General features: G+C 37.3%; 1 protein-coding gene across 2 annotated transcripts in view; it reads left to right on the forward strand.

The window, feature by feature from the left end:
- The window catches only part of RASAL2 (RAS protein activator like 2), a 360,148-nt gene that overhangs the window by 304,183 nt on the left and 28,958 nt on the right, over positions 1-27,007 (forward strand). For both annotated transcript variants that reach the window (XM_069478392.1, XM_069478391.1), the window contains exons 6-9: positions 19,231-19,384; positions 21,164-21,262; positions 22,019-22,573; positions 24,681-24,825. In XM_069478392.1, coding sequence (XP_069334493.1) covers positions 19,231-19,384; positions 21,164-21,262; positions 22,019-22,573; positions 24,681-24,825 — 953 coding nt within the window. The remainder of the gene's footprint in view (positions 1-19,230; positions 19,385-21,163; positions 21,263-22,018; positions 22,574-24,680; positions 24,826-27,007) is intronic.

Here is a 27,007-nt window from a genome sequence, read left to right on the forward strand (position 1 = left end):
TCAAAATTCTGAATAGAGATTATTTTCAACCCAATAGCCAATACCTAGGACAGTTCTTGAATGCCACAGTGAGGAGTTTGGATACTAGCCTATAAACAATGGGGGGGAGCCTTTTAACATTTTGAGCAAGGAAATAACCTAATCAGAATTGTGTTATGAATGGATTAATCCAGCAATGAAATTTCAGAAGACTTAGTTTGCAGAGACAAGTTAGCAAAAAGCTATCATAAGATATACTGAAGGCTCTAAGGAGGATAGTAGAGTGGAAATGGAGAGGCAGAGACAAGACAGGAGGAATATTTTAGAGGCAAAATTAATAGGAAGTCACAAAGTCATTGTTCCAAAGCCATCTAATCAGATAAGAGCCAGTAAGTGATTTTTTACAATCAACATTGGCAGCATTTTCTCATTAAAGCCATGTCATGCAAGAGAGTGTTGGGACATAAGAAGACTCTGATATTTCTGCCTTTCATTCATATGCACTTAAAACTAGGAAATGCTGAAAAACCGTGGTCATACTACATTGTTAGGCATTCCAAGATTCCAAATGCCTGTCACGTTGCTAACCTTGCTTTGGAAGTGCTACTTAAATTTACTAAACACTTGAGGTAAAGATAAGCATAGGGAGTAGAATTGTCTCACCCCCTCGAAACATCCCTCAAATAAAAACCTTCATGGCAATGTTCTTAATTAAGACTCACTAATAAGACGTGGTTTTAAAGTAGTCCACTTGTTCTTTGTCAGGAGATACCTGAAAGTAAACGTGGTGCTCACTGGTAGGAGGAATTGTGGAATAATATACTCAGCCCTTGAGTTTCTCCTTATTAGAACTAATTTTTTAACTTTGTATTTTGAAATTGTGTATTCATAGAAAGTTGCAAAAATAGTACAGAGAGTCCTACAGACCCTTCCCCCAGCTTTCCCCAATAGTGACATCTTGTCACTGTAATATAATATCAAAACCAGGTAATTGACACTGGTATAGTACTCTTAACTAGACTGCAGACTTTATTCAGTTTTCTCCAATTTTCACATGCACTCATTTGTGTGTGTGTGTGTGTGTGTGTGTGGTTCTGTGCAATTTAATCCTATGTATAGATTTGTGTGACCATTACCATGATCAAATGAAGAACGGTTCCACTACCAGAAAAGAACTTCCTGTGCCACTCCCCTTCACAGTCACACTTGCCTCCCCACACCCATCCCTGTACCTGAGCAACCACTAATTTGTTTTCCATCTCTATGGTTTTGTTATTTCATGAATACTGTATAAATGGAATTGTATAGTGTGTAACTGTTTGAAATTGGCTTTTTTTTTTCATAAAACATGCCTTTGAAATGTATCCAAATTGTTTGTTTTTTTAATTGCTGAGTAGTGTTTCGTTTCGTGGATGTACTAGGGTTTGTTTCACATTGATCCCTTGAAGGACGTCTAGGTTGTTTCTAGTTTTTGCTATTATGAATAAAGCTACTGTGAACAGTTACATACAGGTTTTTGCGTGAACATTAGTTTTCAGTTCTTTGGAGTAAATGGCCAAGAGTGCAATTGCTGGGTTGTATGGTATGTACATGTTTATGTTTATAAGAAACTACCAAACTATTTTCCAGAGTGGCTATACCATTTTACATTCTTACGAGCAATATTTGCAGTAGTTTTGTTATGTCCCAAGAGATTTTTTTCCTATGTTTTCTTCTAGAAGTTTTATGATTTTAGCTTTTATATTTAGTCTATGATCCACTGAATCTGTGGTTGCTTTAAATAAAAGGTCTTGGTTCAGAATACCACTTCTCGGTATTCAGTGTAAGATATTAATCAAAACCACAAACTTGCCCTAGCCAAGATACAGGCAGTCTGCCTGCATTTGGAGAAAGAAGTACGGTAGACTACTCATCTGCTCTTCTCCCCGCAAGTATTAACCAAGGTTTTAGGTGCCCTCCAGGTTTGGGGGAAGGGGAAACAGAAAAGAAGGGAAAAGAGATAAGAAAGTTTTATTTAGTACTGCTATCTTAGCCTTCCGTAATGTTCTCTGAGCCTGGCAGATGTTTAAAGCTGACTTTTCTCTCATGCGCCACTGCTTTCAAAAACTCTTCAGAGATTTCTCATCCTTGAGGAGCGCTCATCAGGGATGAGAGCTTTCAGGTGCTCCCTTGCAAGTCATTCTAGAAAGGAGTTCTTGCTACTCTGGTCTCTTCACCCCTGCAGTCTTCTGGCCCACAGGAAATATCCACATATCCTTTGCCCAGACAACCTCTAGGAGTGCAGGCTGATGATTCAAAAGCATCAACACTCTTTTGCTATGCCACCAACAGTTAGTCATTTCTCATTATCTAGATTTCCCAGATGGAATCAAACCCAGCCCTCTGTGTATCTTCTATTCATCTCCCTTGTGGGGAGTAGGAAGATGAGCCTCATAACTTCCTCCAAAAATTGATCTCTGTCAAAATCTTTTCCCTTTTCTACTCTCTCTTTTTTTTTTTTTTTTTTTTTTTTTGAGGCAGGGTCTCACTCTGTTGTCTGGGCTAGAGTTAGATAATATTAATAATCTTTATTAATAGGTGTACTTGGATATAATGACCACTTCTTAGAAATTATTGGACTCTAGGTCATTAATTAATCAATACAATCTAGCTATATATTGTAGGGTTTTAAGTTCATTAGAATGCTTTGTCTTAATAGAAAAAGATGTTTCCACTCATTTATTCCTTCTGTCTTTGTAGTTTTCCATCAAAGAATGTATTTAAGAATAGCTTTCCTGATCTCAACCACATAAATAATTTACATTAAATGAACCAATAATGCATGTCATACCACTGTGAAAAGGCTCCATGTCTATAATCATAGTCCTTTACATTTGTATAGTATTGCAGTTTATGAAATAGATGTGCAGTCATAGATTATTGCATTTGATTTTCACAATAACTGTGTGAGGTGTGGGAAAAGACATCATTATCCACATTTTACAAATGAAATAACTAAGTTTCAGAAAGAATAAATTATCTGCTCCACATCACATAGCTAGTAAGTGGTGTGAGCTGACGTGTATGATATATGTAGAGATTTTGGCTTCAAGTTGAGTGTTTTTTCCATCATACTCTTTGTTGTATGTGTTGATAGGAATCCTTACTTGCTGACAAAATAAGAAAGAAGGGGAAAACAAAGGTAAAAATCACACAAATACACACACACACACTCACAGCAACTTTTTTTTTTTTTTCTTTTTTTTTTAAGACAGAGTCTCACTCTGTTGCCCAGGCTAGAGTGCCATGGCGTCAGCCTAGCTCACTGCAACCTCAAACTCCTGGCCTCAAGCGATCCTCCTGCCTCAGCCTCCTGAAGAGCTGGGACTACAGGCACATGCTACCACACTGGCTGATTTTTCTATTCTTTGTAGGGACAGGGTTTCGCCTTGCTCAGGCTGGTCTTGAACTCCTGGCCTCAAGCAGTCCTCCCACCTCAGCCTCCCAAAGTGCTCTTAATAAGAGTAGAGGGTAGAAGGGCGAGATGGCTGACTAGACACAGGTAGTATGTGCCTCTTCCACCATCAATACTGCCACCTCCCACATTAACACCAGCTGCTCAGGGGTGTGAGAGCCCACCCACACACCCAGCCCACTGTTCTGACTGCTAGGTCCTGAGCATACTTCCAGAATACTAAACAGATTCTCACATTTCAAATAGATCATCTAGGAGAGAACACTAGGATTCACCAGGGAAGTAACAGGAAGCACCAAAAATGGATAAGGAGAGGGTTCAGGGCAACTTGCCTTGCTAACAGCTGGGTGAAGCTCTAAGATTTGGGGAAAAACAATAAGAGAGAAGCCCCCAGGGCTCTCTCTCCTCTCTAAGACAAGCTTTTATGGTCTAGGCTTCAAGAGACCCCCATCCTCAACCCATGCAGTTCTCAGGCCTACCATGGGGAGCTGCTTGAAGATTGCACAAAGACATTGTTCCAGAAAGGAAACTGACACAAAATCCCACAGGCATCTGAGTCTACAGGAGCTTGAGCCAGGTGCCATTCTGAGAGCCTAGATACCAGAGAACTGCAAGTCCACCTGCAGCCAATACACAACTTCAAGGAGGGATAGAGGAGCCCAGACACTCCTACACACCCCTGGGAAGGTCCCCACCACCGTGCTGCAGGCTGCTCTTGAGACAGATATGAGTGGGCAGCATTTTCCAGTTTCTCAGCCACACTGCTTGCCTGGATGGGGCCCCAGCCTTTCTGGTCCCAGGTCCAAGGCACTATTTTGAAAGTGACACTAGGTTGCACCCTGTCCCCAAGCTGAGTTTGGGCTTGATAGGACTACAGCCCCTGCCTGATGAGGGAGAGGCAGGGAAACCAGCCTTTCCAGCACTCATCTGAGACAGTGCTCACCCTCCTGCAACCAGCTGCTGTGGGACTGAGCCTTGAGCAAACTGCACTCCCCACAGTGTCCTGCCAGCACAGCCTGCCTGACAAGGGCCTTACCCTCTCTGGTCACAGGCCTAAGGCAACAGTTTGGGAGTTTAAAACTGGGCATCACCTCACCCTCAGGCAGCATTCAGGCTGACACCCCACCCTCAGGCTGCAGCCCCACCCAGTTGAAGAGGTACAAGGAGCCCAAGCTCTCCTGCATACACCTAGAGCAGTGCCCACCACCTTGCTATGGACTCCTGTGAGACTGAGACACAAGCAGACTGCACTCCCCACAGTTTATTGCCTATTCCACAAGCCCACATCAATCACCATTTTGAGAGTTTAGTGCTGGGCCATGCCCTGTCCTTGGGCTGAGTTCAAGGTGATGTGGCTGCAACCACAGCCTGGCCAGGAAGAGACAAAGGAGAACAAGTTCTCCTAAGCACGCTTTGGACAATACCCACCAATCTGTTACAGGCTGCTATGGGACTGGGGACTAGTCTGTTCAACCATTCCAGATACCAGTAACACCAACATAGTCCTAGTGGGTGGCTGCCACCTCCCACATCACACCAGCTACTCAGGGGTACACCACCCACACACCCAGCCCTCTGCTCCAATTACTAGGTTCTGAGCAAACCACCTGAAGGTCCAGGAATTGGCCCTCAGGACATCTTAACACTGCTGCCAGCATAAGCTGCTCTGGGCCTTGAAGTCAGGCAGACTCAGTTCACTTCTTTCAGCGCTGGGGCCCAAGGAGTGGCTCAGCTGATGTTCAAGTCCCCAGCAAAACTTCACCACAGCCTCAACTAATAAATGTTCCCTAAGCCAACAAGGAAATCACAGATACCACTAATCCTGTGTACTGCCTAAGAAATCATACAAAGACCACACTACTATAGGCACCCAATATCAAAGCCAAAGTGTCCTACATATATACATCTTCAGGAGAAAATTCTCCCCTTCAAAAGCAATTTCAAAAAATTGGAACAAGCAGCAGCATCAGATGCACAGATATCAACAGAAGGACACAGGAAATACAACAAAGCAAAGAAATATGACACCACCAAAGGACCACAACAATTGTCTAGCAATGGATTCCAATCAAAATGAATTCCTCATAATGCCAGATAAAGAATTCCAAATATTGATTCTGTAGAAGCTCAGGAGATGCAAGAGAAATCTGAAAACTAATACAAAGGAATCAGAAAATCAGTCCAGGAGATGAATGAGAAATTTACCAAGGAGATAGTAACAAAAACAAATTCTGGATCTGAAAAATTCATTGAAGGAAATACAAAACACATTTGAAAGTTTCAAAACCATAGACCAAGCAGAAGAAAGAATCTCAGAACTCGAGGATAGGTCTTTTGAAATAATCCAGTCAGACAAAAAAATAAGTAAAAACAAATTTAAATGAGTGAGCAATGCCTTTGAGACATCTGGGACTACACAAAGCAATTGAATCTATGACTTATCAGTATTCCAGAGGCAAAAGAGAAATCAAAAACTTTAGGAACCCTATTTGAGGAAATAATCAATGAAAACTTTCCAGGACTAGCCAGAAAGTTAAACAGTCAGATATAGGAGGCCCAATGATTCCCAGGCAAATACATTGCAGAAAGGACTTCACCATGGCATATTATAATCAGAATGACTAAAGTCAAAGTGAAAGAGAGAATTTTGAAATTAGCAAGAGAAAAGCATCTAGTCGCCTATGAAGGAAACCCCATCAGACTAACAGCAGACTTCTGAGCAGAAACTTTAGGCCAGAAGAGAATGGGATGGCATTTTCAAAGTGCTGAAAGGAAAAAAAAAAAAAAAAAAAAAAAACCTATAAGCCAAGAATTTTACATCCTGTAAAAAAGAAGCTTCATAAGTGAAGGAGAAATAAAGTCTTTCACAGAGAAGCAAATGCTGAGAGAATTCATCACCACTAGACCAGCCCTGCTTAAACAGAAACAAAAGGTCAATATTCACCATCACAAAAACACAAAAATATAAAACTCACAGGTCTTATAAATAATCACACAAAGGAGGAAGAGAAAGGAATTAAATGGCAACATGAATGAAGTTCCATAAACCACAAAGAGAAAAGGACAGAGGAAAAACACAAAAAAATTATAAAACAACTAGAAATCAACTAACAATATAACAAGAACAAAGCCTCGCCACAAGTCAATACTAACCTTGAATAAATGGATTAAATGCTCCACTTAAAAGATATAGATGAGCAGAATGGATTTAAACAATGATTAAATTATATGCTGCTTACAAGAAACTCGCCTTTACCCATAAAGACACAGATAGACTGAAAGTAAAGGAGTGGAAAAAGATATTCCATGCAAATGGAAATCAAACATGAACAGGAATAGCTATAGTTACATCAGATAAAATTACTTTAAATCAAAAACAATTTGAAAAAGACAAAGAAGGTCATTATATAATGATAAAGGGATCAATTCAGCAACAGTATATAACAATCCTAAATATATATGCACCCAACATTGGAGCACCCAGATTCACAAAACAGATATTACTAAACCTAAAGAAATAGATAGATAGCAGCACAATAATAGTGAGAGACTTTAACACCCCACTCACAGCACTAACAGATCATTAAGACACAGAGTCAACAAAGAAATATTGAACTTCAATTGAACTTTAGACCAAATGGACTTAACAGACCTTAAGAGAAAATTCCACCCAATAACTACAGAATATACATTCTTTTCATCAGCACATGGAACATGCTCCAAGATAGACCAACCACATTTTAGGCCACAAAACAAAACTTAACAAATTTTTTAAAAATTGAAATCATATCAAGTATCTTCTCAGACCACAGCAGAATAAAACTAGCAAGCAATATAAAGAGGAACTTCAGAAACTGTACCAACATATGGAAATTCAACAACATGCTCCTGAATGATCACTGGGTCAATGAAGAAATAAAGATGGAAATTTTAAAATATTTTGAAACAAATTAAAATGAAAACATAACATACCAAAAGCTGAGGGATATAGATAGCAAAACATTGCTAAGAGGGAAGTTTATAGCATTAAATGCCAACATCTAAAAAGCAGAAAGATCACAAATTAACACCCTAACATTACACCTCAAGGAACTAGAAAAACAAGAACAAACTAAACCCAAAGTTAGCAGAAGAAAAGAAATAATAAAGATCAGAACAGAACTAAATAGAGACCAAAAAAATACAAAGAATCAACAAAACAAAAAGTTAGTTCTTTAAAAAAATAAATAAAATTGATAAACCATTAGCTAGACTAATGAAGAAGAAAGAAAATCCAAATAAAAACAATCAGAAATGAAAAAGGAGGCCGGGCGCAGTGGCTCACGCCTGTAATCCTAGCACTCTGGGAGGCCGAGGTGGGCGGATCATTTGAGCTCAGGAGTTCGAGACCAGCCTGAGCAAGAGTGAGACCCCACCTCTACTAAAAATAGAAAGAAATTATATGGACAGCTAAAAATATATATAGAAAAAATTAGCCGGGCATGGTGGCACATGCCTGTAGTCCCAGCTACTCGGGAGGCTGAGACAGGAGGATCGCTTGAGCTCGGGAGTTTGAGGTTGCTGTGAGCTAGGCTGACGCCACGGCACTCACTCTAGCCTGGGCAACAAAGTGAGACTCTGTCTCAAAAAAAAAAAAAAAAGAAATGAAAAAGGAGACATTACAACTGATACCAAAAAAATACAAAAGATCATCAGAAACTATGTTGAACAACTATATACTCACAAACTAGAAAACCTCAAGAAAATGGATGAATTCCTAAAAGCATACAACCTCCTGAGATTGAACCAGGAAGAAATAGAACTCCTGAATAAACCAATAACAAGTAACAAGATTGAGTCAGTAATTTAAAATATCCCAACCAAAAATAGCTCAGAACCTAATGGATTCAAAGCCAAATTCTACCAGACACACAAAGAAGAACTGGTGCCAATCCTACTAAGACTGTACCAAGAGATCAAGAAGTAGGGGAATCCTCCCTAACTCATTCTACAAAGCTAGTATCACCATGATACCAAAGCCAGGAAAGGATGCAACAAAAAAAGAAAACTACAGACTAATATCTCTAATGAACATAGACATAAAAATCCTCAACAAAATACTAGCAAACCAACTCCAACGGCACATCAAAAATATAATTCACCACAATCAAGTGGGTTTCATCTCAGGGATAGATGGATGGTTCATCATACACAAGTCAATAAATATGATTCACTACATAAACAGAAGTAAGAATAGAAATCATATGGTCATCTCAATAGATGCAGAAAAAATATTCAATAAAATTCAGCATTTCTTCATGATGAAAACCCTCAAAAAAACTCGGCATAGAAGAAGCATACCTTAAAGTAATAAAAGCCATACATGACAAATCCACAGGCAACATGATACTGAATGGGGAAAAACTGAAATAATTCCCCGTGAGAACTGGAACAAGACAAGGATGCCCACTGTCACCACTTCATCCAAACTAGAAAAGAAGAAGTCAAATTATGTCTGTTTGCTGATGATATGATCTTGTACATAAAAAACCCGAAGGACTCTTCCAAAACACTCCTAGATTTGATACACAAATTCAGCAAAGTCTCAGGTTGTAAAATCAATGTATAAAAATCAATATTATTTCTATACACCAACAATGAACAAGCTGAGAACCAAATCAAGAACTCAATCTCATTTATAATAGCTGCAAAAAACAATGCCTAGGAATAAATTTAACCAAGGAGGTGAAAGATCTCTACAAGGAGAACTATAAATCACTGATAAAATAAATCATAGACAACACAAACAAATGGAAAAACCTCCCATTCTCATGGATGGGGAGAATCAGTATTGTGAAAGTGACCATACTTCCCAAAGCAATCAGTACAATTCCTATCAAAAATACCAACATGATTTTTCACAGAATTAGAAAAAACAATTCTAAAATTTATACGGAACTAAAAATAAGCCCAAATAGCCAAGGCACTCCTAAGCAAAAAGAACAAAACAGAGGCATTACATTACCTGACTTCAAATTACACTATAAGCCTGTAGTAATGAAAACAGCATGGTATTGGTATAAAAGTAGACACATAAATCAATGGAACAGAATAACAAACCCAGAAATAAAACCCATATACCTACAACCAACTAATCTTCGACAAAGGAGACAAAAACACACACTGGGGAAAGATATACTATTCAATAAATAGTGCTGGGAAAATTGGAGAGCCACATGCAGAAGAATGAAACTGGATCCCTATCTCTCACCACATACAAAAGTTAACTCAAGATGGATTAAAGACTTAAATGTAAGACCTGAAACAATAAAAATCCTAGAAGAAAACCTAGAAAAAGCTCTTCTAGACATTGGCCTGGCAAAGAATTTATGACTAAGACCCCAATGCAAATTCAATAAAAACAAAAATAGACAAATGGGACTTAATTACACTAAAAAGCTTCTGCACTGCAAGAGAAATAATCAAAGAGTTAATAGGCAGCCTACAGAATGGGAGAAAATATTCGCAAACTATGTGTCCAACACGGGACTCATACCCAAAATCTACAAGGAACTCAGCAATAAAGAAACAAAAAAAACCATTAAAAATTGGATGAATGACATGAACAGGCATTTTTCAAAAGAAGATATACAGATGTGTATCAAGGAAATGCAGATTAAAACTATGATGAGATACCACCTTACCCCTGTCAGAATGGCCATTATTAAAAAGTCAAAAAACAATACATGTTGACCCGGATACAGTTGAAAGGGAACACTTATACACTGTTGCTGGGGATATAAATTAGTACAACCTTTGTGGAAAACAGTGTAGAGATTTGTCAAAGAATTAAAAGTAGATCTACCATTCGATCCTGCAATCCCACTACTGTGTATCTACCCAGAGGAAAAGAAATCACAGCAGAATTCACAGAAAGATGTGGGATTAACCTAAGTGTCCATCAATGATGAGTGAATAAAGAAAATGTGGTATATGTATACCATGGAGTGAATATGACTCAGTGATAACAAAGAATGAAATAATGTCTTTTGCAGCAACTTGGATGGAACTGGAGGCCATTACCTTAAGTGAAGTAACTCAGGAACAGAAAAACAAATGCCACATGTTCTCACTTATAAGTGGGAGCTAAACTGTGGCTACACAAGAGCATACAGAGTGGTATAATGGACATTGGAGACTCACAAGGAAGCAAAGTGGGAGGTGGTGAGGGATGAAAAATTACCTGTAAGTACAGTGTACACTATTCAGGTGTTGGCTACACCAAAAGCCCAGACTCCACTATATAATATATTCATGTAATGGAACTCAACTTGTACCCCCCAAATTTATTAAAATAAAAATAAATAAAAGGAATAGAATACTATACAATAATAATTAATGAGTGAATTCATGTTCATAATATTTCTGCAATTTGCAAGCTGACTCCCTACCATATTCCTTTCATCTCTCCTTCTCCCTCACCAAAAAAATCCAAATGGATTGGATGAAAAATAAAAAGCACTGAAGGAAAATGTAGCCGATTTCTTATGATCTTGAATGAAAACCCTTTCTAAGCATAAACTCAGGGAAAATAATTACAAATATGACAGGGAACTATTAATAATTTGCTTAATATACAAAATGTTCACATATCAGTTAAGTACAATTAGAAAAATGCTTTAAGAACAAAAATAGCAGTAATTCACAGAAAAGGGAAGCAAGATTGCCAATAAACATATATAAATGTCCTCAACTTTATAATTTAAAAAATGCATACTAAAGCAATAATGAAATAGTATTTTTTTACCAATTATATTGGCGAGTTTTTGAAGTTCAGCCACAACCCATGTTGGTGATATCATGTAGAAATATACACTGTGTTGTTAGGTGCTTAAATTGATGCCATCTTTGCAGAGGATAATTTAGGCATATCAAAAATATAAACAAATGTCCTTTCATCTAGCAATTTCACAGCTGGAAATTTAAAGTATGAATATGTGCATATGTGCATAAAGTTACATATACTAAGATATTCATGGAACTTTGGTGCTAATCACAAAAAAGGAAAAAAGAAAAAACTTAGATGCTCATCAGGGACTACTTAGGACTATGTAGTCATTAAAAAGAGATAAATGGCCAGGTACAGTGGCTCATGCCTATAATCCTAGCACTTTAGGAGACTGAGACGGGAGGATCACTTTGGGTCCAGGAGTTCGAGAACAGATTGGGCAACATTGTCAGACACTTTATCTAGAAATTTTTTTTTAAAAAATTAGCTTGAGTGTGGTGGTACACACCTGTAGTCCTAGCTACTTGGGAGACTGAGGCAGGGGGATTTCTAGAGCCCAGAAGTTTGAGGTTTCAATGAGCTATAATCACACCACTGCACTCTTGAAACAGTACAAGACCCTGTCTCAAAAAAATAAATAAAAAGAGGCAAGTATATCTATATGTTCTAATATGGACAGAAGTTTAAAATATACTCTTAAAGTATGGTAGCATCCTATTTGTGATAAATAGAATATATAAATATATACTTATATTTATTATAATATAAATATTTACTATATAATATATAAATATATATTTGTATATAAGTATGTTACATATATGCATTTTAAATATATATCATATAAATATATTAACATATAATAAATATTATGCTACATAGTATATAATTTACATAACTATATACTTACATATAGTTGCCTAAGTATAAAACATTTCTGGGAGGGTTTACAAAAATTGTTAATGACATTTTCTTTGGGAGGTTGTGGGAGGTACCTGCAGTTTTATTCTTTACCTTTTATCCTTCTGAACTCTTAGAATTTTTTACCAAGAGCATTTATCACTTTATTGTTTAAGGAAAAAAATTAAAAGGTGATTAATTTTTTTAAAAACCCTATTTCAACCCCATGTCTCCCTCTAGCTGTTTTACTGTTGCCACTCCTTCACAATCAGACTTTGTTGAGTTAGTCGCCACTGTCTCACATCCTATTCGTTTTTTCAACCTACTGCAATCTCATTTTTGTCCGCATCTTTTCACTGAAACTCCACTTGCCAAAGTCTCTACCTCTCAATTCCTAAATTCAGTGGCTACTGGTAATCTTTTAGCACACTTGGTCTTCTGACAGTCTACCCTTCTTGAAATCTCTCTTCCTTGAGCTTATATGATAACTTGAGCCTCCTGATTTTCCTTCTGTCTTTCAAATTCCTCAGTCTCTTTTATCAATTTTGTAGAGTAAATGTTGACATTCTTCAGGTTATTTTCTTAGAATGTTTTCTCAGTCTGCATATTCTTTTGCAGTATTCACATCTGCCCCGACAGAAACCTCAGACTCAACTTGTACAAAAGTTGGTTTCATTTCCACTCTCACCTCAACCAGCATTGCTTCTTATATCCTGTCTCTGTGATGTACATCACCATCTTTTTAGCCAGGGGTTCAAACCAGAAATGATAAGTCATCCTTTACACTGTCCTTCATGCTTCCAACATTCCAATCCTCAAGGCCTATTTACATCCTAAGTATGTTTAAACTCCATCCATTTCTTCCCCATTTCTGCTAGTCTAGATCATGATCTTTACTCAGAGTACTACCATAATCAATAAACTAGTCTCTAAGTCTTTAATCTTTTCTCTCTGCTCTCTGTCTACCCCTCTTTTTCTCCATTCGTTAGCCGAGAAGTTTTATTGAGACACACATCTGATCATATCATTCTCACTCTACCACCCAAAATCTTTCTATGTCCATCCACTGGTCTTACAATCAAATGAAGTGCCCACACGTGACTACAAGTCCATGATCGCCCTCAAACCTTATTATTCGCCATCCTCTCTTCTCCCAGCCTCCCCCTTCCCAATGTCCACATTATACCAAAGCCACACTGCTGAATTTCTTTCAGTATCTCAACACCTCAGCCTCGCACACTCTCACCACAGGCCTTTTCAGATGCTCATTCCCTCTAGATCTCTCGGTACTTCCACACCTGCATATGGTGAAATCCACCTCATCTTTAGGGTTAAAACTTCACATTACTTTTTTCTCCAAGAAACCTTCTCTGAACCCCCAACTTAAGATCACCTACCAAATGCTCACAGAGGCTCTTTTGCATCCTTTTTCATAAGTCTAATCACATCGGCAGCAGTCCCCAACCTTTTTGGCACTAGGAACTGGTTTCATGGACTGGGGGCTGAGGGTGGATGTGGATGGCAAGTGACAGGGAGCGGCTGTAAATACAGATGAAGCCTTGCTAGCTCACTGCTCACCTCCTGCTTTGTGGCCCACTTCCTAACAGACCGTGGACCAGTACCAGTCTGCCGCCCAGGGTTGGGGACCACAGATACTGGGTTGTTAATGCACTAGAGTCCAAATTATGTGTGAGTACTAGGACCATGACTTTCTTCTTCACCTTTGTATTCCTTACATCCACTTCTAGTGTGGTGCCTGACACATAACACATACCAAGTAATTGTTGGATGGATAGATGGATTCATACATGTATTCATTTATTCAATCAAGTGAAAACCTAGTGGGAAAGCAAATAGTCATGTGTTTAGGAATTATAAAGAAGTCAATATTATTGAACTTTACCAGTTCTTTCCTCTTTTATCCTTCTTTCACCCATAGCTTAATTTTATGGCAATTATAAGACTAAAAGTCTAGCAACTGAATTCAGAAAAAGGGAAAGAAAAGTTAGTCTTTCCACTCATTCTTTAACTAGTAAGTGTGTTAGTTGAGTTGGGTTACAAGTATGGTTTGGTTTAGTTTCTGTTTTTTAAAATTCAATATAGTTGTGTTTATATTTAATTTGTTTAATAGGTACTAGATTTTATTTCGTTTCCAATTTACGGACCAAATAAAAGGTGTGTTAGAACATGGTATGGTTTCTGTAAAGAAATTGTTCCCTAGTATCTGTCATATTGGAGGCAAATTGAATTTTCCACCCACTAGAACATGTTTTAATATTTATAATCTAGTCTTCCTTCTGTGTCCACCTTCATTGTATGTATACATGTATACGTACCAAAGTAGGTGTGGATGTTATTTTTGTTGATGTTGATAAATTTCCTTTCCATGAGTTTGTTCATTTTAAGTGACAACTCAGGTTGACAAATATACTTCTTTGTCATTAGCAGCTGGGTTCATTAGACCATCCTATCTAGAGGCTGAAAGTAGGAAAGATCTGCAGGATATGTATGATTCCATAAATAGCTTTTAGTGTGAGTGGTTGTGTGAGTGGTATATACTGTTGATATGTCTATTAAAGTATATTTAAGCTAACATAAAAATTAGTGAGTAACATAAAGCGGTAGGGACTGGCTTTAACTGCAGCCAATAAACCAGTGCAGCCCGTGTTGTCAGGACCCTCAGGGAGGACACATTTTTAGCAAATAAACAGAACTCTGCTGAATGAGCTCAAATTTCTTTCTTTTTTTTTTTTTTTTTCCTTAATCCAGGGAGGGAAACCTTTAAAATTATAATACAGAAAAGGATCTGTGCTTTCAAACCAAAAACATCACTTGCATGTTTTCACAAGATGCCTGACTGGAAAACAATAAAATCTGGGGAGCAGGTAAAGCTACATTTTTCCCAAAGTGAGACCTCAGATGCAATTTTTAAAAACCTGATTAGATACTATGTAAATTTGTTGATACAGTATTAGGAGACCCAATTTTGTTAATTACTACCTGGGAGATTTTTCAAACAAAGTGAGGAATGCACACTGGCAAACACAAGGGTGTGTGTGTTGCTGCACCCCGCTTGCGGGCTGAGCTGTCTCCTCAGGAACTCAGGGAAGCAGTTGGGAATCATAACTGCCAAGCCAAGCAAAACTCACCTGTACTGGAGTCCAGGATTTTGTGTGGCAATAAGCATTTTTAATTAAAAGTTCCTAAATTTGGAACTGAATCTGTAAACATGTGGCAGATTGAGTTAGCACTTCCAAACAGCATTGGAGCTATGGGGTATATGTGGCTTTTTTAAAAACTGGATGGTTAAGCTAAGAAAATCCAGCTGTGTTTTACTTAAAATTACACTAATCAGAGTTCTTGTACTCTTTTTTTTCTTCATCAGTGTATCTGCTGTTGTGTGTGTTGGCTCCCCCTCCTCCAGCCCTTCACTTTTATCTCTTAAGACTGATTTCAGATAGGGATAAGGATTAAAGCAATATAATACTCATTCACTGTGGTGAGTAATAGAAAGCCTCTACTGCCTTGTAGTTTATTCCTTAAATAGGTCAGAAGCAGCAGGTCATCTTCATCAGCAAAGCAATTAGATTTTTAACCCTTACCTATCACATTGCTAGAGGTCTGAGAGCTTACACAGAAATCAAGGTTGTCTATTGACCTTAAAACAAAAATGTAAATGTACTTTCTTAATAAGAAGTAAAATTACCTCTGGAAAGCAATTTCCCAAGTAAATCGAGAAACAGTCATATTGGAGCCCTGAGTTATTCTTATGTGATGTTTGGGACAGTGGGGAAGAGAAGGAAGCAGTCCGGGAGAGAACCTGGCCAGTAGTCAAAGACTCATAAAGTCCACTTCCAAGGCATTGGATGAAGGCCATTGTCATATCAGACTGAGCATAGTTATTTTAGACTTATTCTTCTCCCAATAAATCCACATTCTACCTTCCATTAGAGGAGTAATCTGTGATGCTACATAGGGCTGCTAAAACTCTGTAGTTAGTGATCTAAGAAAAATCAATTCACATGAAAGTACAGGAGGAGGAAAACATGACTTAGAGGAAACTTGGGACTACTGACGCTGTTATACGGAAATATCCCTGCCTGTAATGCCTCCCCTGCCCCAAGCCATTCCCAGGCTGTTTGATCTTCCTGTTTACTGTAATCTTGCTTCCCTGGGAATTATTTCTGTCTTCTCAGAGACACTGTCTCCCCAGTGCAGAAAGGGCTTGCTATAAATTCAGTAGTAATGTTGAGCATATTAGGGACTTTGTTTTTCAGTTGTGTCTGTGTGTGTGAGTGTGTGTGTGTGTGTGTGTGTGTGTGTGTACATAAAAATGCTGAGCAATATGAAATTCTAAGCTATATATTAATAATTGAAATTTCAGTAACTAGGAAGAGTTTTGAGATATAATTCCACATGGATTCATTGTATTATCTCCTTATGGCTACATTTGAAGTTAGACCTGAGTATCACAGTGAAATTTGTGGTGAAAAAAGTATTATCCAACTTTCTCTAAAAGAAAAAAATGTATAACCCAGAGAAGTTCAGGTAAAATAATACCTAGAAACATTAAACCAGGGTAAACACTGAGGAAAGAGAACAAATGTGAGAGAAAGATCGTACTTGCAAGATGGGCTGTAGGGAACACTTTCTAGTAGGGGGTGGGAATCGTACATGAAGCAAGCTAGACCTGCTCAGATTTGTCCCCAGTAAAGTTTTTAATAAGGGATTCTCCTCCACTCCCAGAATTGATTCAGTTGTTTATTTTCTATAGCCTTTCTCTGAGAACTTGCTAATAGAAATGGACAGGGGCCTCTCCATTCCTTCTTCTCCATCTTAAAATGGTCACCTTTGCCACCTTGTTTGCTTGAGTCCTTCAAGCCGCAGCTTCTCCCTGTGGCCTTCCAGCTCTAATCTCCTTATAGGCGTAGCGCCATGGCAACGGACCCAGCCTGGAGCCCAGGAACCTTGTTTGTGTTACCTGAGGGGCTAGATGCAGCCTGAAGGAGGAGAAAAAGGAATACTACTATCCTGCAGACTGTTCGGATGAAGATGACTTTTTTATCTGTTGTTTGTGTTTCTGTTCTGCTTCTGTCGAAGACTTGAAATAACACCTGGAAAACATTTATCCAAAGATGTTATCAGTAACTGAAGGCAGCAGGGAACCATCTTCTATCGGTTCCTGTCTTCTAAACAGAGAGTTGTTTTCTGAGATGTAGTTCAGAAAGTGACTTGCTATACCGGGATATGTGGCACCACTATGATTTGGGGTTGCACTGCCAGGTGGCTGTACAATTGCTTCATGTAGGTAGATGTTTATTTTGTTTAAAACAAGTTAATTTATGCTGTAGAAAATTTTCCTAGAGAATTCAAAAAATAAAAAGTAAGCCTTTGTCATACTCCTTCTATTTTAAATATGTTTTCATCTTTCCCGTTGAGAGGCTGACCCCAGAGCATGGGAGGCTTTTCCTTTCTAGCAACTCCTCCTGGGAAAAATACGCTAGAATTATTGTTTTATATGTTTACAAAAGATCACAGTGTCCTGTTTTCTTCAACCAGGCTTCCTATGCAGCATATTGGGAAAGGTTGTATGATAATTAAAGTATAATTTTTTTAGCATTTACTTATTTATAGTTGATGTGCTATATTTGCAGTATATAACATGTCATTGTCTTATCAAATAGAACAAAGGGAAATAAATGTGGGGCTGTTACATTGTTAAATTGTTACATACAAAATATTAGGTGGTATTTGTCCCTTTTGTGCATCTTTGCCTTATCAATGGAAAATATAAATGTTGACTTTTTGACTTTAAAAATTGCTGACTGTCAGAATACATGTTTTTCAGCCTAAACTTCAAATGTGGTTTATTATTTTTATGGCAAGAAGGACTAAAATCCTTATTGCTTAAAATGTGCTTATCTTATGGAGTTTCATTAAACAATGTTAGAATAGAGACAGAAGTTAGAGAGCAGCCTTTGTGCTAGTTTCCTATATCTCATTATTTTATAATTTAACTAAAAGCTACTCTGGCATTAAGCATTTCAGTTCCTTTTAGTGTTGATGTGGTTATTTCAAGGAAATAAATTAAGCCATTTATTTAATGTGTTTTATAAAAACAAATATCTTTACACAAGGCATTTCTTTTTATCCTTACTGCTAAGTACTTCTGCTTGAAATGTATGTGTATAACTCTGGATGTTTCAGTCAACAGATACTATAATTATTGCATAAAACTATATGGTCATCCAGTTTTGGATTCAAAAATATTGTGCTTTATATTGTTTGACTCCATTAATTCTTTCAAGAGAAAGGTAGTGAAGTACTAGTTCCTGTAGTGACAAGAGTCGTGATTTCCAGCATTCTTTTTTAAAACAACTAGGAAACAAAATCAGACAGGATGCCCAAATGGTGTCTTCTAGATGAGAGTTTGGGCTTTTTTTTTTTTCATGGTGGAAGGTTTTCCAAGGAGCTTAATTCTTTATTCATATTTATACTGTAAAGCATGGATAAAATTAAAAGCTTACCAGAAAAGAATCCCATATTGAGATGGAAATCAGGCCTTTTGAAAGACAGGGTCTTGTGCTAAAAAGTGTATCTTCAACTCTGTGTGTGTATATGTATGTGTATGTGTGTGTATGTGTGTTTATTCTGCCAAAGTAGAAAGAAACAAAGTGAGAATTCAGCCACTATTATTTTGTCAGTGACAGAAGAGGATAAAGCTATAGCATGGGGAAAAAAAAAAGAAATAATTTGTCTTTTGGCAATACCTTTGCATGAAAAAGAATATGTAAGATAACCTAAATAGTATATATTTCTCCATATTCCAAGGTAGGAATGAGGAGTAAACAGTGTCTGTAGTAGAGCTTTGAGCTCCCTTGAGACAAGTAAAATTGTAGTATGTATTTATGTTTTATTGAAAAAAAGTGTGTGAGCACTCACATATATATATAGTTTATATTTGCTGCATGAATATGATTATTGTTGTTATAGATTAGCTAGTAATTTGTTCCTCATTTATTTTCTTTCCTTAGGCATGTGTACATTTGTAGTAGCCTCCATTGCATTGGACCTTCATTTCCTTGTCAGCCTAGGTTACACTACCTTAAATATCTTTTTCTACTTTTAGGTCTCGTGGGCTCCCTAAACTGAAAGAGTCACGTTCCCATGAATCCTTGCTGAGCCCATGCAGTGCAGTGGAATGTCTGGATCTTGGTAGAGGGGAGCCTGTATCCGTGAAGCCACTCCACAGTAGCATTCTGGGACAAGACTTCTGCTTTGAGGTAAAAAAAATAGAAAGAAGAGCAGTTAAACAACAAGCAGATTTTCTGTCCAGTAACTTTGTGATTTCATTACTGTGGTATTGATGATATGATTATCTTAACTGGTTTTCAGTTCTGAAAATTACCTACTTATGGGAAAAAGTTGGAAATTTGTACTTAAAGTTAAAAAGTTATTAATGATAGCTTCTCCTCCCTTTTATTCTTGTCTGCTTTCCAAAAAATTGGATTCCTAGTACATTCTCAGCAGAGGTCACAATACTAGCAATAATTTATTAAATTAGCATATTAATTTTTTAGTATTGGTAAGGATGTCCCTCACTATATTATTATTTTTCTCCTGAAAACCTTAGTCCCCAGTTTTAATGGTTTTTTTAAGGAAATTGACCTAAACCATAATTTTTCTAACTACAGTGTAAATAGTTCAAGATCTGGGATCATGTCTTATTTATTTTTGTAATCTCCTACACCTAGCTCAGTCTCTAGCACATTGCAGGTGCCTGGTTTCTTAAGTAAATTGCTCTTCACTAGAAAATTATGGCTATCATTTTTTATAAGGTAGTTTCTCCCTTCCAAATTAAATATACACTATTGGCCATTTACAAGTTAAATTTGAAAACTATGTGTACATATATATACACACACATGTATACACATATATAAAAAATTATTAGAGTTAGGATTCGATTAACAAGAACTTACTAAGTGCCTAGTGTGAGTCCTACAGCAGATATTGTAGAAGGTGAAAGATGTTTGGTTCCTATTCTTATGGACCAGCACCATCCAAAAGAAATATAATACAAACCACATACGTAGTTTTAAATTTTATTTAACACAGATATTGTCATTGCAACATGCACTATAAAAATTATCAATGAGAAATTTTACATTATTTTTTGGTGCTAAATCTTTAAAATCTAATGTATATTTTATAGCTACAGCACTATCTCAATTTAGACTAGCCACATTTTAGATACCCACTAGCCACATAAGGGTAGTAGCCGCCATATTGGACAGAGCATATTATCTGATCTGATTCACTAGGTTAAAAGCTGAGATTGCGTTAACATGTAAGCACACTTCAGCAATTTGGGCAGGTCATTTATTGGTCTTTGTTATATAAAAATCACTTGAACTTTCCCATATTTATGAAGCTTAGCTCAATAGGTTGGGTACCAAGCCCAGTGTTTGGTGTTAGGCATATAACAACATGTTTCACTTTTTAAGGACTTTGATAATAGTGGTAAGGCTAACCTAATAAATGACTGGAAATCAACAGTCTGGTTGCCTAGTGGAAGAAAACATGGGTTCCAAAGACAGTAATGCAATAATAGTAACTCTTTTCTATTTCATTTCATACCCTTCTATTATATTAAAGTGAAGTCAGTCTCAAAAAATCTAATAATCTGTTTCAGAGACCCTCTTCCCTTTTTAGTTATTTTTTATTAACTCACTCAGAATTGAGCATGTTCATTTGTAGGTAATTTAAGATGTTGCCTAAAGGGTTTTAATTTTGGTTTTTCTTAACCGTAGGCCAGTTTTAGTTTCCTCAGCTGAATTCAAAATGGCCTTTGTTCTCATATCTGGAAATGAGTGTGGACGCTACCTAAGCAAAAAGCGAATGTACATATAGGTACTATAAAACTAGCAAAGATCATTTTAGTTTCATGTAATGTGATTTGGGCTCATAATATACCTCTAACACTTCAGTGACAGAACTAGGAAGATAGAGTCCCCAAATCCTATGTTTTCTTTTCCTTATCTGTAACCTTTATGTTGAAGGTCACCTACTTAAGTGGAAGTAAGTGTTTCTGCTGTAACTCTGCTTCAGAGAGAGATAAGTGGATGGAAAACCTTCGTAGGACAGTTCAACCTAATAAGGTAATGGTAGTTTTGCGTGTCTAAAATGTGTATAACTTTGTAAGCACTAAGTTGATAGATGGTAAATGTAATAATAATCCATGCAGTAATAATTTTTATAGAGCTTTAGAGTTGTAAAGTGCACGTATATATTAGGCCATTTTAAGCTAAAAATAATCTTATTGCAGATGTTGTCATCATGGTTTTACCAATGTGGATAAGAAGACAAAAAAGTTAAGTGACTTGCCCAAGTCAGAAGCTAGTACATGATAGAAAAGGGACTAGAACAACAGCTTCTTAACTATTTATTTCTTTATTATCTGCAAAATTTAGTCCAATTGCCGCTTGGCTGGCTATATGAAAACTTGCCATTACAAGATGATATTTTCTTAACCCAGGTAAAATAGAATACATGTGGTTCTTTAAGATTCTGAAACACGGAGGGTGGGAGGGTGGGTGCAGGATAAAAACTTACCTATGGGGCATAGTGAACACCATTCTGGTCAGATGGGCACACCAAAAGCCCTGACTTAAGCATTATACAAGATATCCATGTAATAAAAACACCTGTACCCCTTTAAAAAAAAAAAGATTCTGATACATTCTGGTTTAGAGCTTGCTATTATCCTAATCAATGAGATAGCAATCCCTTTCATTATTTGCTTCATTATGTATACCCTTAATAAGAGTACATAATCAGCGTAACATACTTTAAAAGGAAAATGTTTTCTTTCTGGGATATCCTATCTCAAATTCAACTTTGTTGCCTCTTTATAGGACAATTGCAGACGAGCTGAAAATGTTCTCCGTTTATGGATCATTGAAGCCAAGGACCTTGCCCCTAAAAAGAAATATTTCTGTGAACTGTGCCTTGATGATACCCTCTTTGCTCGTACAACCAGCAAGACCAAAGCAGATAATATTTTCTGGGGCGAACATTTTGAATTCTTCAGCCTTCCACCTCTTCATAGTATCACCGTTCACATTTATAAGGATGTGGAAAAAAAGAAAAAAAAGGATAAGAATAATTATGTAGGGCTAGTTAACATCCCCACTGCCAGTGTGACTGGTCGCCAATTTGTAGAAAAATGGTATCCAGTGAGTACACCTACACCCAACAAAGGAAAGACAGGAGGCCCTTCTATTCGGATTAAATCACGTTTCCAAACTATCACCATTCTGCCTATGGAGCAATACAAAGAATTTGCAGAATTTGTCACCAGCAACTACACCATGCTGTGTTCTGTCCTTGAGCCAGTAATTAGTGTGAGAAATAAAGAGGAGTTGGCTTGTGCCTTAGTGCACATTCTTCAAAGTACTGGCAGAGCCAAGGTAAGTGGAAAAGGGGGGTGGCATTATGTGAAATCTCTGCCTGACCTTTTACAAAGAGACAAAGATATGGATGCTATAGAGATCCAATTTAGAGAATTGTGCTTTGCTTTGCTCAAAACAAGAAGAAAAATAAAAAGAATTAAGAAGAAAACCTATTAGCAGTTCTTGGATCCAGAAAAGATAGGGATTATAAAACTGAAAAAGTAAAATGGAGAGACCAACAAATATTTATATAAAGTCCATTTGCATGAAAGATAGATGCCATAGCCAGCTCTTTATTGTCTGAAAAAATAAACGGTAGGATCTGCATGATAACCCCACGTTGTGTTCAGAATTCTGTGTGTTTAGTTCTAGAGTGTTGTATGGTGGTTTTCTTCCTCACTGTATGTTGAAGATTAACTGATGACTTTATCCCCTAGGCACAGAAGGAGGTATTCCAGAAGCATGCTGGGTATTAGTAAGAGTCCTCATGGGATTAAAATCCATATTTGGAATAAAAATACCAAGGGATGTTGTACAGTTGGTAGTTGTTTCATGATAGATTTATTTCAGCCTGGATAGAAGTAAAAATGCAGGAAGATAAAGAAAAATACTCTGGTTGTAGGAAGAACCACCACCAATTGATAGAACCTTTGACCTATGAAGCATATTCTCTTAACTAGGCTGAGTCTCCATATATTATATGCAAACTGGTCATGGTAAAATTATATTTTAGATCCAGAGAGGTTCACAACTAGAAAAATTTATATAGAACTAAACATTAAAATAAAGTGCTATTAAGATTTCTTGATATAAATCAGTTTAAACATAATTTAAGTACAATAAATGACACCCATTTAAAGTGGAAAAGTTCAGTGAGTTTTGATAGATTATGTACCCATTGAAACCACCACCATAATCAAGATACAGATATGTTATCATCACCCCCAAAAGTTTCCTCCTGTCACTTGGCATAAATTTTAATAGTCATTCCCAAGTCTACAGCTCTTTTCTGCTGTTGCACTGGCCCAAAGTAAGTCCTATTAATATTTAAAATGCTTAATTTTAAAGTAAACCAGTGTATTCCTTTTGTTTGGAGGTTTAGAGCCTTTGAAATATCCAATAAATATATAACATTCAAAAGATATGATGTACTTCAAACTGAACAATAATAAACATTGATTTTATATCAAGTTCTTTAAAATTGTTGAGGAATGAAGCAGCTGTTTCTTCAAGGTTTTATTTGTCCTTATGCCATCCTTCTGTATGGATGGATGGGTAGATGGACAGACAGACAGCCTAGAAAATGAGTTCAGGTGATGAGTTTAAGAAATTCCATGTTGATACTGGGTACCAATTTGTAACTTTTATATAATAAACACCTAACATATGCCAGAGACTGTTAGATGCTTTGGATGTTGTGGTGAGCAAAAATAGACACTGTCCTTAGCTTTATGGGGCTTACAGTTTTCTGGGGAAAACAGATATTAATGTGAATCAGGTAATCACAGAAATAAATGAGTGATTACAGTGAGGGCAGCAGGGTGGAATGACACGTGGTGCCGTGGAAGGTGGAGCAAGCAGGCCTGGCCAGCTCCGGGAGCGTTGGTCAGGTAAGGTTCACAGAGGAAGTGATCTGTGAACTAAGATCCAAAGCCTCCCAGGAATAACACCACCATAGTGGGGGCAGGAGCGAGGGCGGGAGTGGAGCACAGCCGAGGAGAACAGCAGCCGTTAAAAAAAGGCTTTGTGGTGAATAGTGAACAATGTGTGCTGTTATAGAAAGGGCTTGGTGTATTGCTGGCCCTAAAAAAGAAAGCCCTTGAGGCTGGAGCAGAGAAAGGCACAAGGCAAAGCTGGAAAGGTAGGCAGAGACAGACTTGTAGGGTGCATGCAGAATTATGGTCTTTATCAAAAGTGCAGTGGAAAATCTTTGGAGGAATTTTAAACTTAGGGGTAGTGACACCTAAGATTTTATGATGATTGTTTTTTTTTTTTTTCTTTCAAACAAATCTGGTAGGTTTAGTTTTAAAGCAGCATATGCAGGATGTCTGATATTTCATTAGTCTCTTCTAATGTATATTATTTATTCAGTTGCTTTCTGCCTGATTGAACATTATTCTACCAGGATTTTCTGACTGACTTGGTGATGTCTGAGGTGGATCGTTGTGGAGAGCATGATGTCTTGATCTTCAGAGAGAACACCATTGCCACCAAGTCCATCGAAGAATACCTCAAGTTGGTGGGACAACAGTATCTTCATGATGCACTAGGTATAAAAGAGAAAAACCTGTATTTTCTTTTCTTTCCCTTTCGATTTTAAGTTATTTTATCTTTATAAAACAAACAAATTGAGCTCAAATTTCGACTAGAGTATTAAGGTTTGCGTTTCAGCTATAAGAAGTTTAGTGCTTACCAGTGGAGTAACAATAGATTGGTTTATCATATGTGCAGAAATAGAAAGCCCATCAGCATAAACAGCTTGCCCCAGGCCTCCAAGTTCATGATTCTGGGATACACAATTATATCAGTGGGTGCCACTACTAAGACCTGAGGTGGCCTGTTTTCCTCAAAGTGTTCAGTATTTATATCATAATATAAATATAAGTCTTGAGAGTGTTAACCTAACATTTGTTATTATGCATACAAAATTTTAATCAAAAGTGAAGAAACTCTTGCCAGTTCCCAAAACTCCCCCACAGATTTCTGCCTTCAAGGTCTGTAGAATTTTTAACATAACTAATTTTTGACCAATCAATTGTTCTTGCTGACAAGGCCACTCACTTGCAGTTTCAATTTGGTCATGAAATTGAAGCAGTAACCCCTAGAGTAAGGCACTGCACTGGGCACTTGGATACCCATCATGAGAGAGCAGAAGGAGGTTCCTCGAAAGAATGTAGAGCAGCACTGTCCTGTAGAAACATGACGTGAGCCATGTGTGAGTCATTTTTATTTATCTATTTTTATGGAATTTTAAATTTTCTAGTGGTCACAAAATAAAAAGCGTGAAGAGAAACAGGTGAAATTAACATTAACCCAATATATCAAATATCCTTTAATAGCTAATCAATATAAAAGTCAGTAATTAGATATTTTACTTTTCATGTTCTTTGAAATTTGGTGTATATTTTACATTTACTGTGCATTTCAGTTTGCACTGGCCCCATTTCTAATGCTCAGCAGGCACATATGACTATCAAGAGTAGACAGGAAAGGTATGTCAAATGACTGGAGAGATGTTTGCCCTCAGGGAGCTTACGGTAAAGGAGATAAGATTAGGTATAGCTCTATACCATAAAAAGAGAGAAATTCTGTTTTTTTTGCAAAGAATTTTAAAAAATGACTCCAGCTGATAAAATGTTTAAATTTCCTATTTGCAATACATTTATGTTGTGTATGTAGCTTGAAGGGAAGAAAGGTTGTATATATACAGAATTGGGTAAGGGCAGGGATAGGGATTAGCAAAGGGAAAAGAACCGCATAAACAGAAAGGGCGTGGTTGTGGGAGAGAACCAGGTGTGTGTGGAATAAAACCTTTTAGCTGAAAAAAACGCATGAAAGAGACAAGTGAACAACAAAAAGATTAGGAAATAATTAGAAACAGTTTGTTAAGAGCCTTGAATGCTGGGTGACGGCTTAGACTTTACAGTAATCCTACTGTAAAGTTTTGTAAAGCTACTGAAAGTTTTGAGCCGGGTGTTTTCAATGGAATTAATTTAACAGGCTGATGAGGACAGACTGGTGAAGAATGCCACTGGAAGCAGAGAGATCAGTTTAAAAAGCCATTATAATAAGGAAGGCAAGAAATAATGAGACTCTGAATTAGGGTAATCACCATGGGTAGGAATAGAGAAAACGATGGGTATGAGAAATATTAAAGTTGAACTGATAGGAATCGGCAGCTTTTTCAGTTTGTGGGATGGGAGGAGGGAACAAATACTACAGAGAATTTGAGGCCTTTGTGAGTCACTAGAAGGATGATGAGATTCTTAACAGAAATAGGAATCAAAAAGAGGGGTAATGATATTTCCACTTCATATATATTCAGTTTGAAGTTCTAGGAGGAAATCTCAGTGGCTTTAAGTAGGAAAGCTAGACAGGGCATCTGTCTAGCTTGCGGTTAGAAATTTGGGACTAACCCGAGTGGAGGGATTAAATACAGCTATGAGATTACCGGAGCAGAAAGAGAATAGAGCCAAAGACAGATCTTAGTGTACCTGGGTTTATGGTATAGAATGAAGAAGAGGAATCAGAAGTGATCAGAGAGAGCGTACAAAAGGGAAAGAAACCAGCAAAATACTTAGTCCTGGACACCAATAGAGAAGAGACTATCAATGGAGTCAGAAATTATGGAAGATAAAGAAAAAAATGAATATTGCATTTGGCAACTTAAAGATCACGTGTGATGGCTCAGATTGGTATGAGGAGGAAGGGAGCCAGGTTGTAAGGGGTAAG

Source organism: Eulemur rufifrons, chromosome 8, assembly GCF_041146395.1.
Source record: "Eulemur rufifrons isolate Redbay chromosome 8, OSU_ERuf_1, whole genome shotgun sequence".
Lineage (NCBI taxonomy): Eukaryota > Metazoa > Chordata > Mammalia > Primates > Lemuridae > Eulemur > Eulemur rufifrons.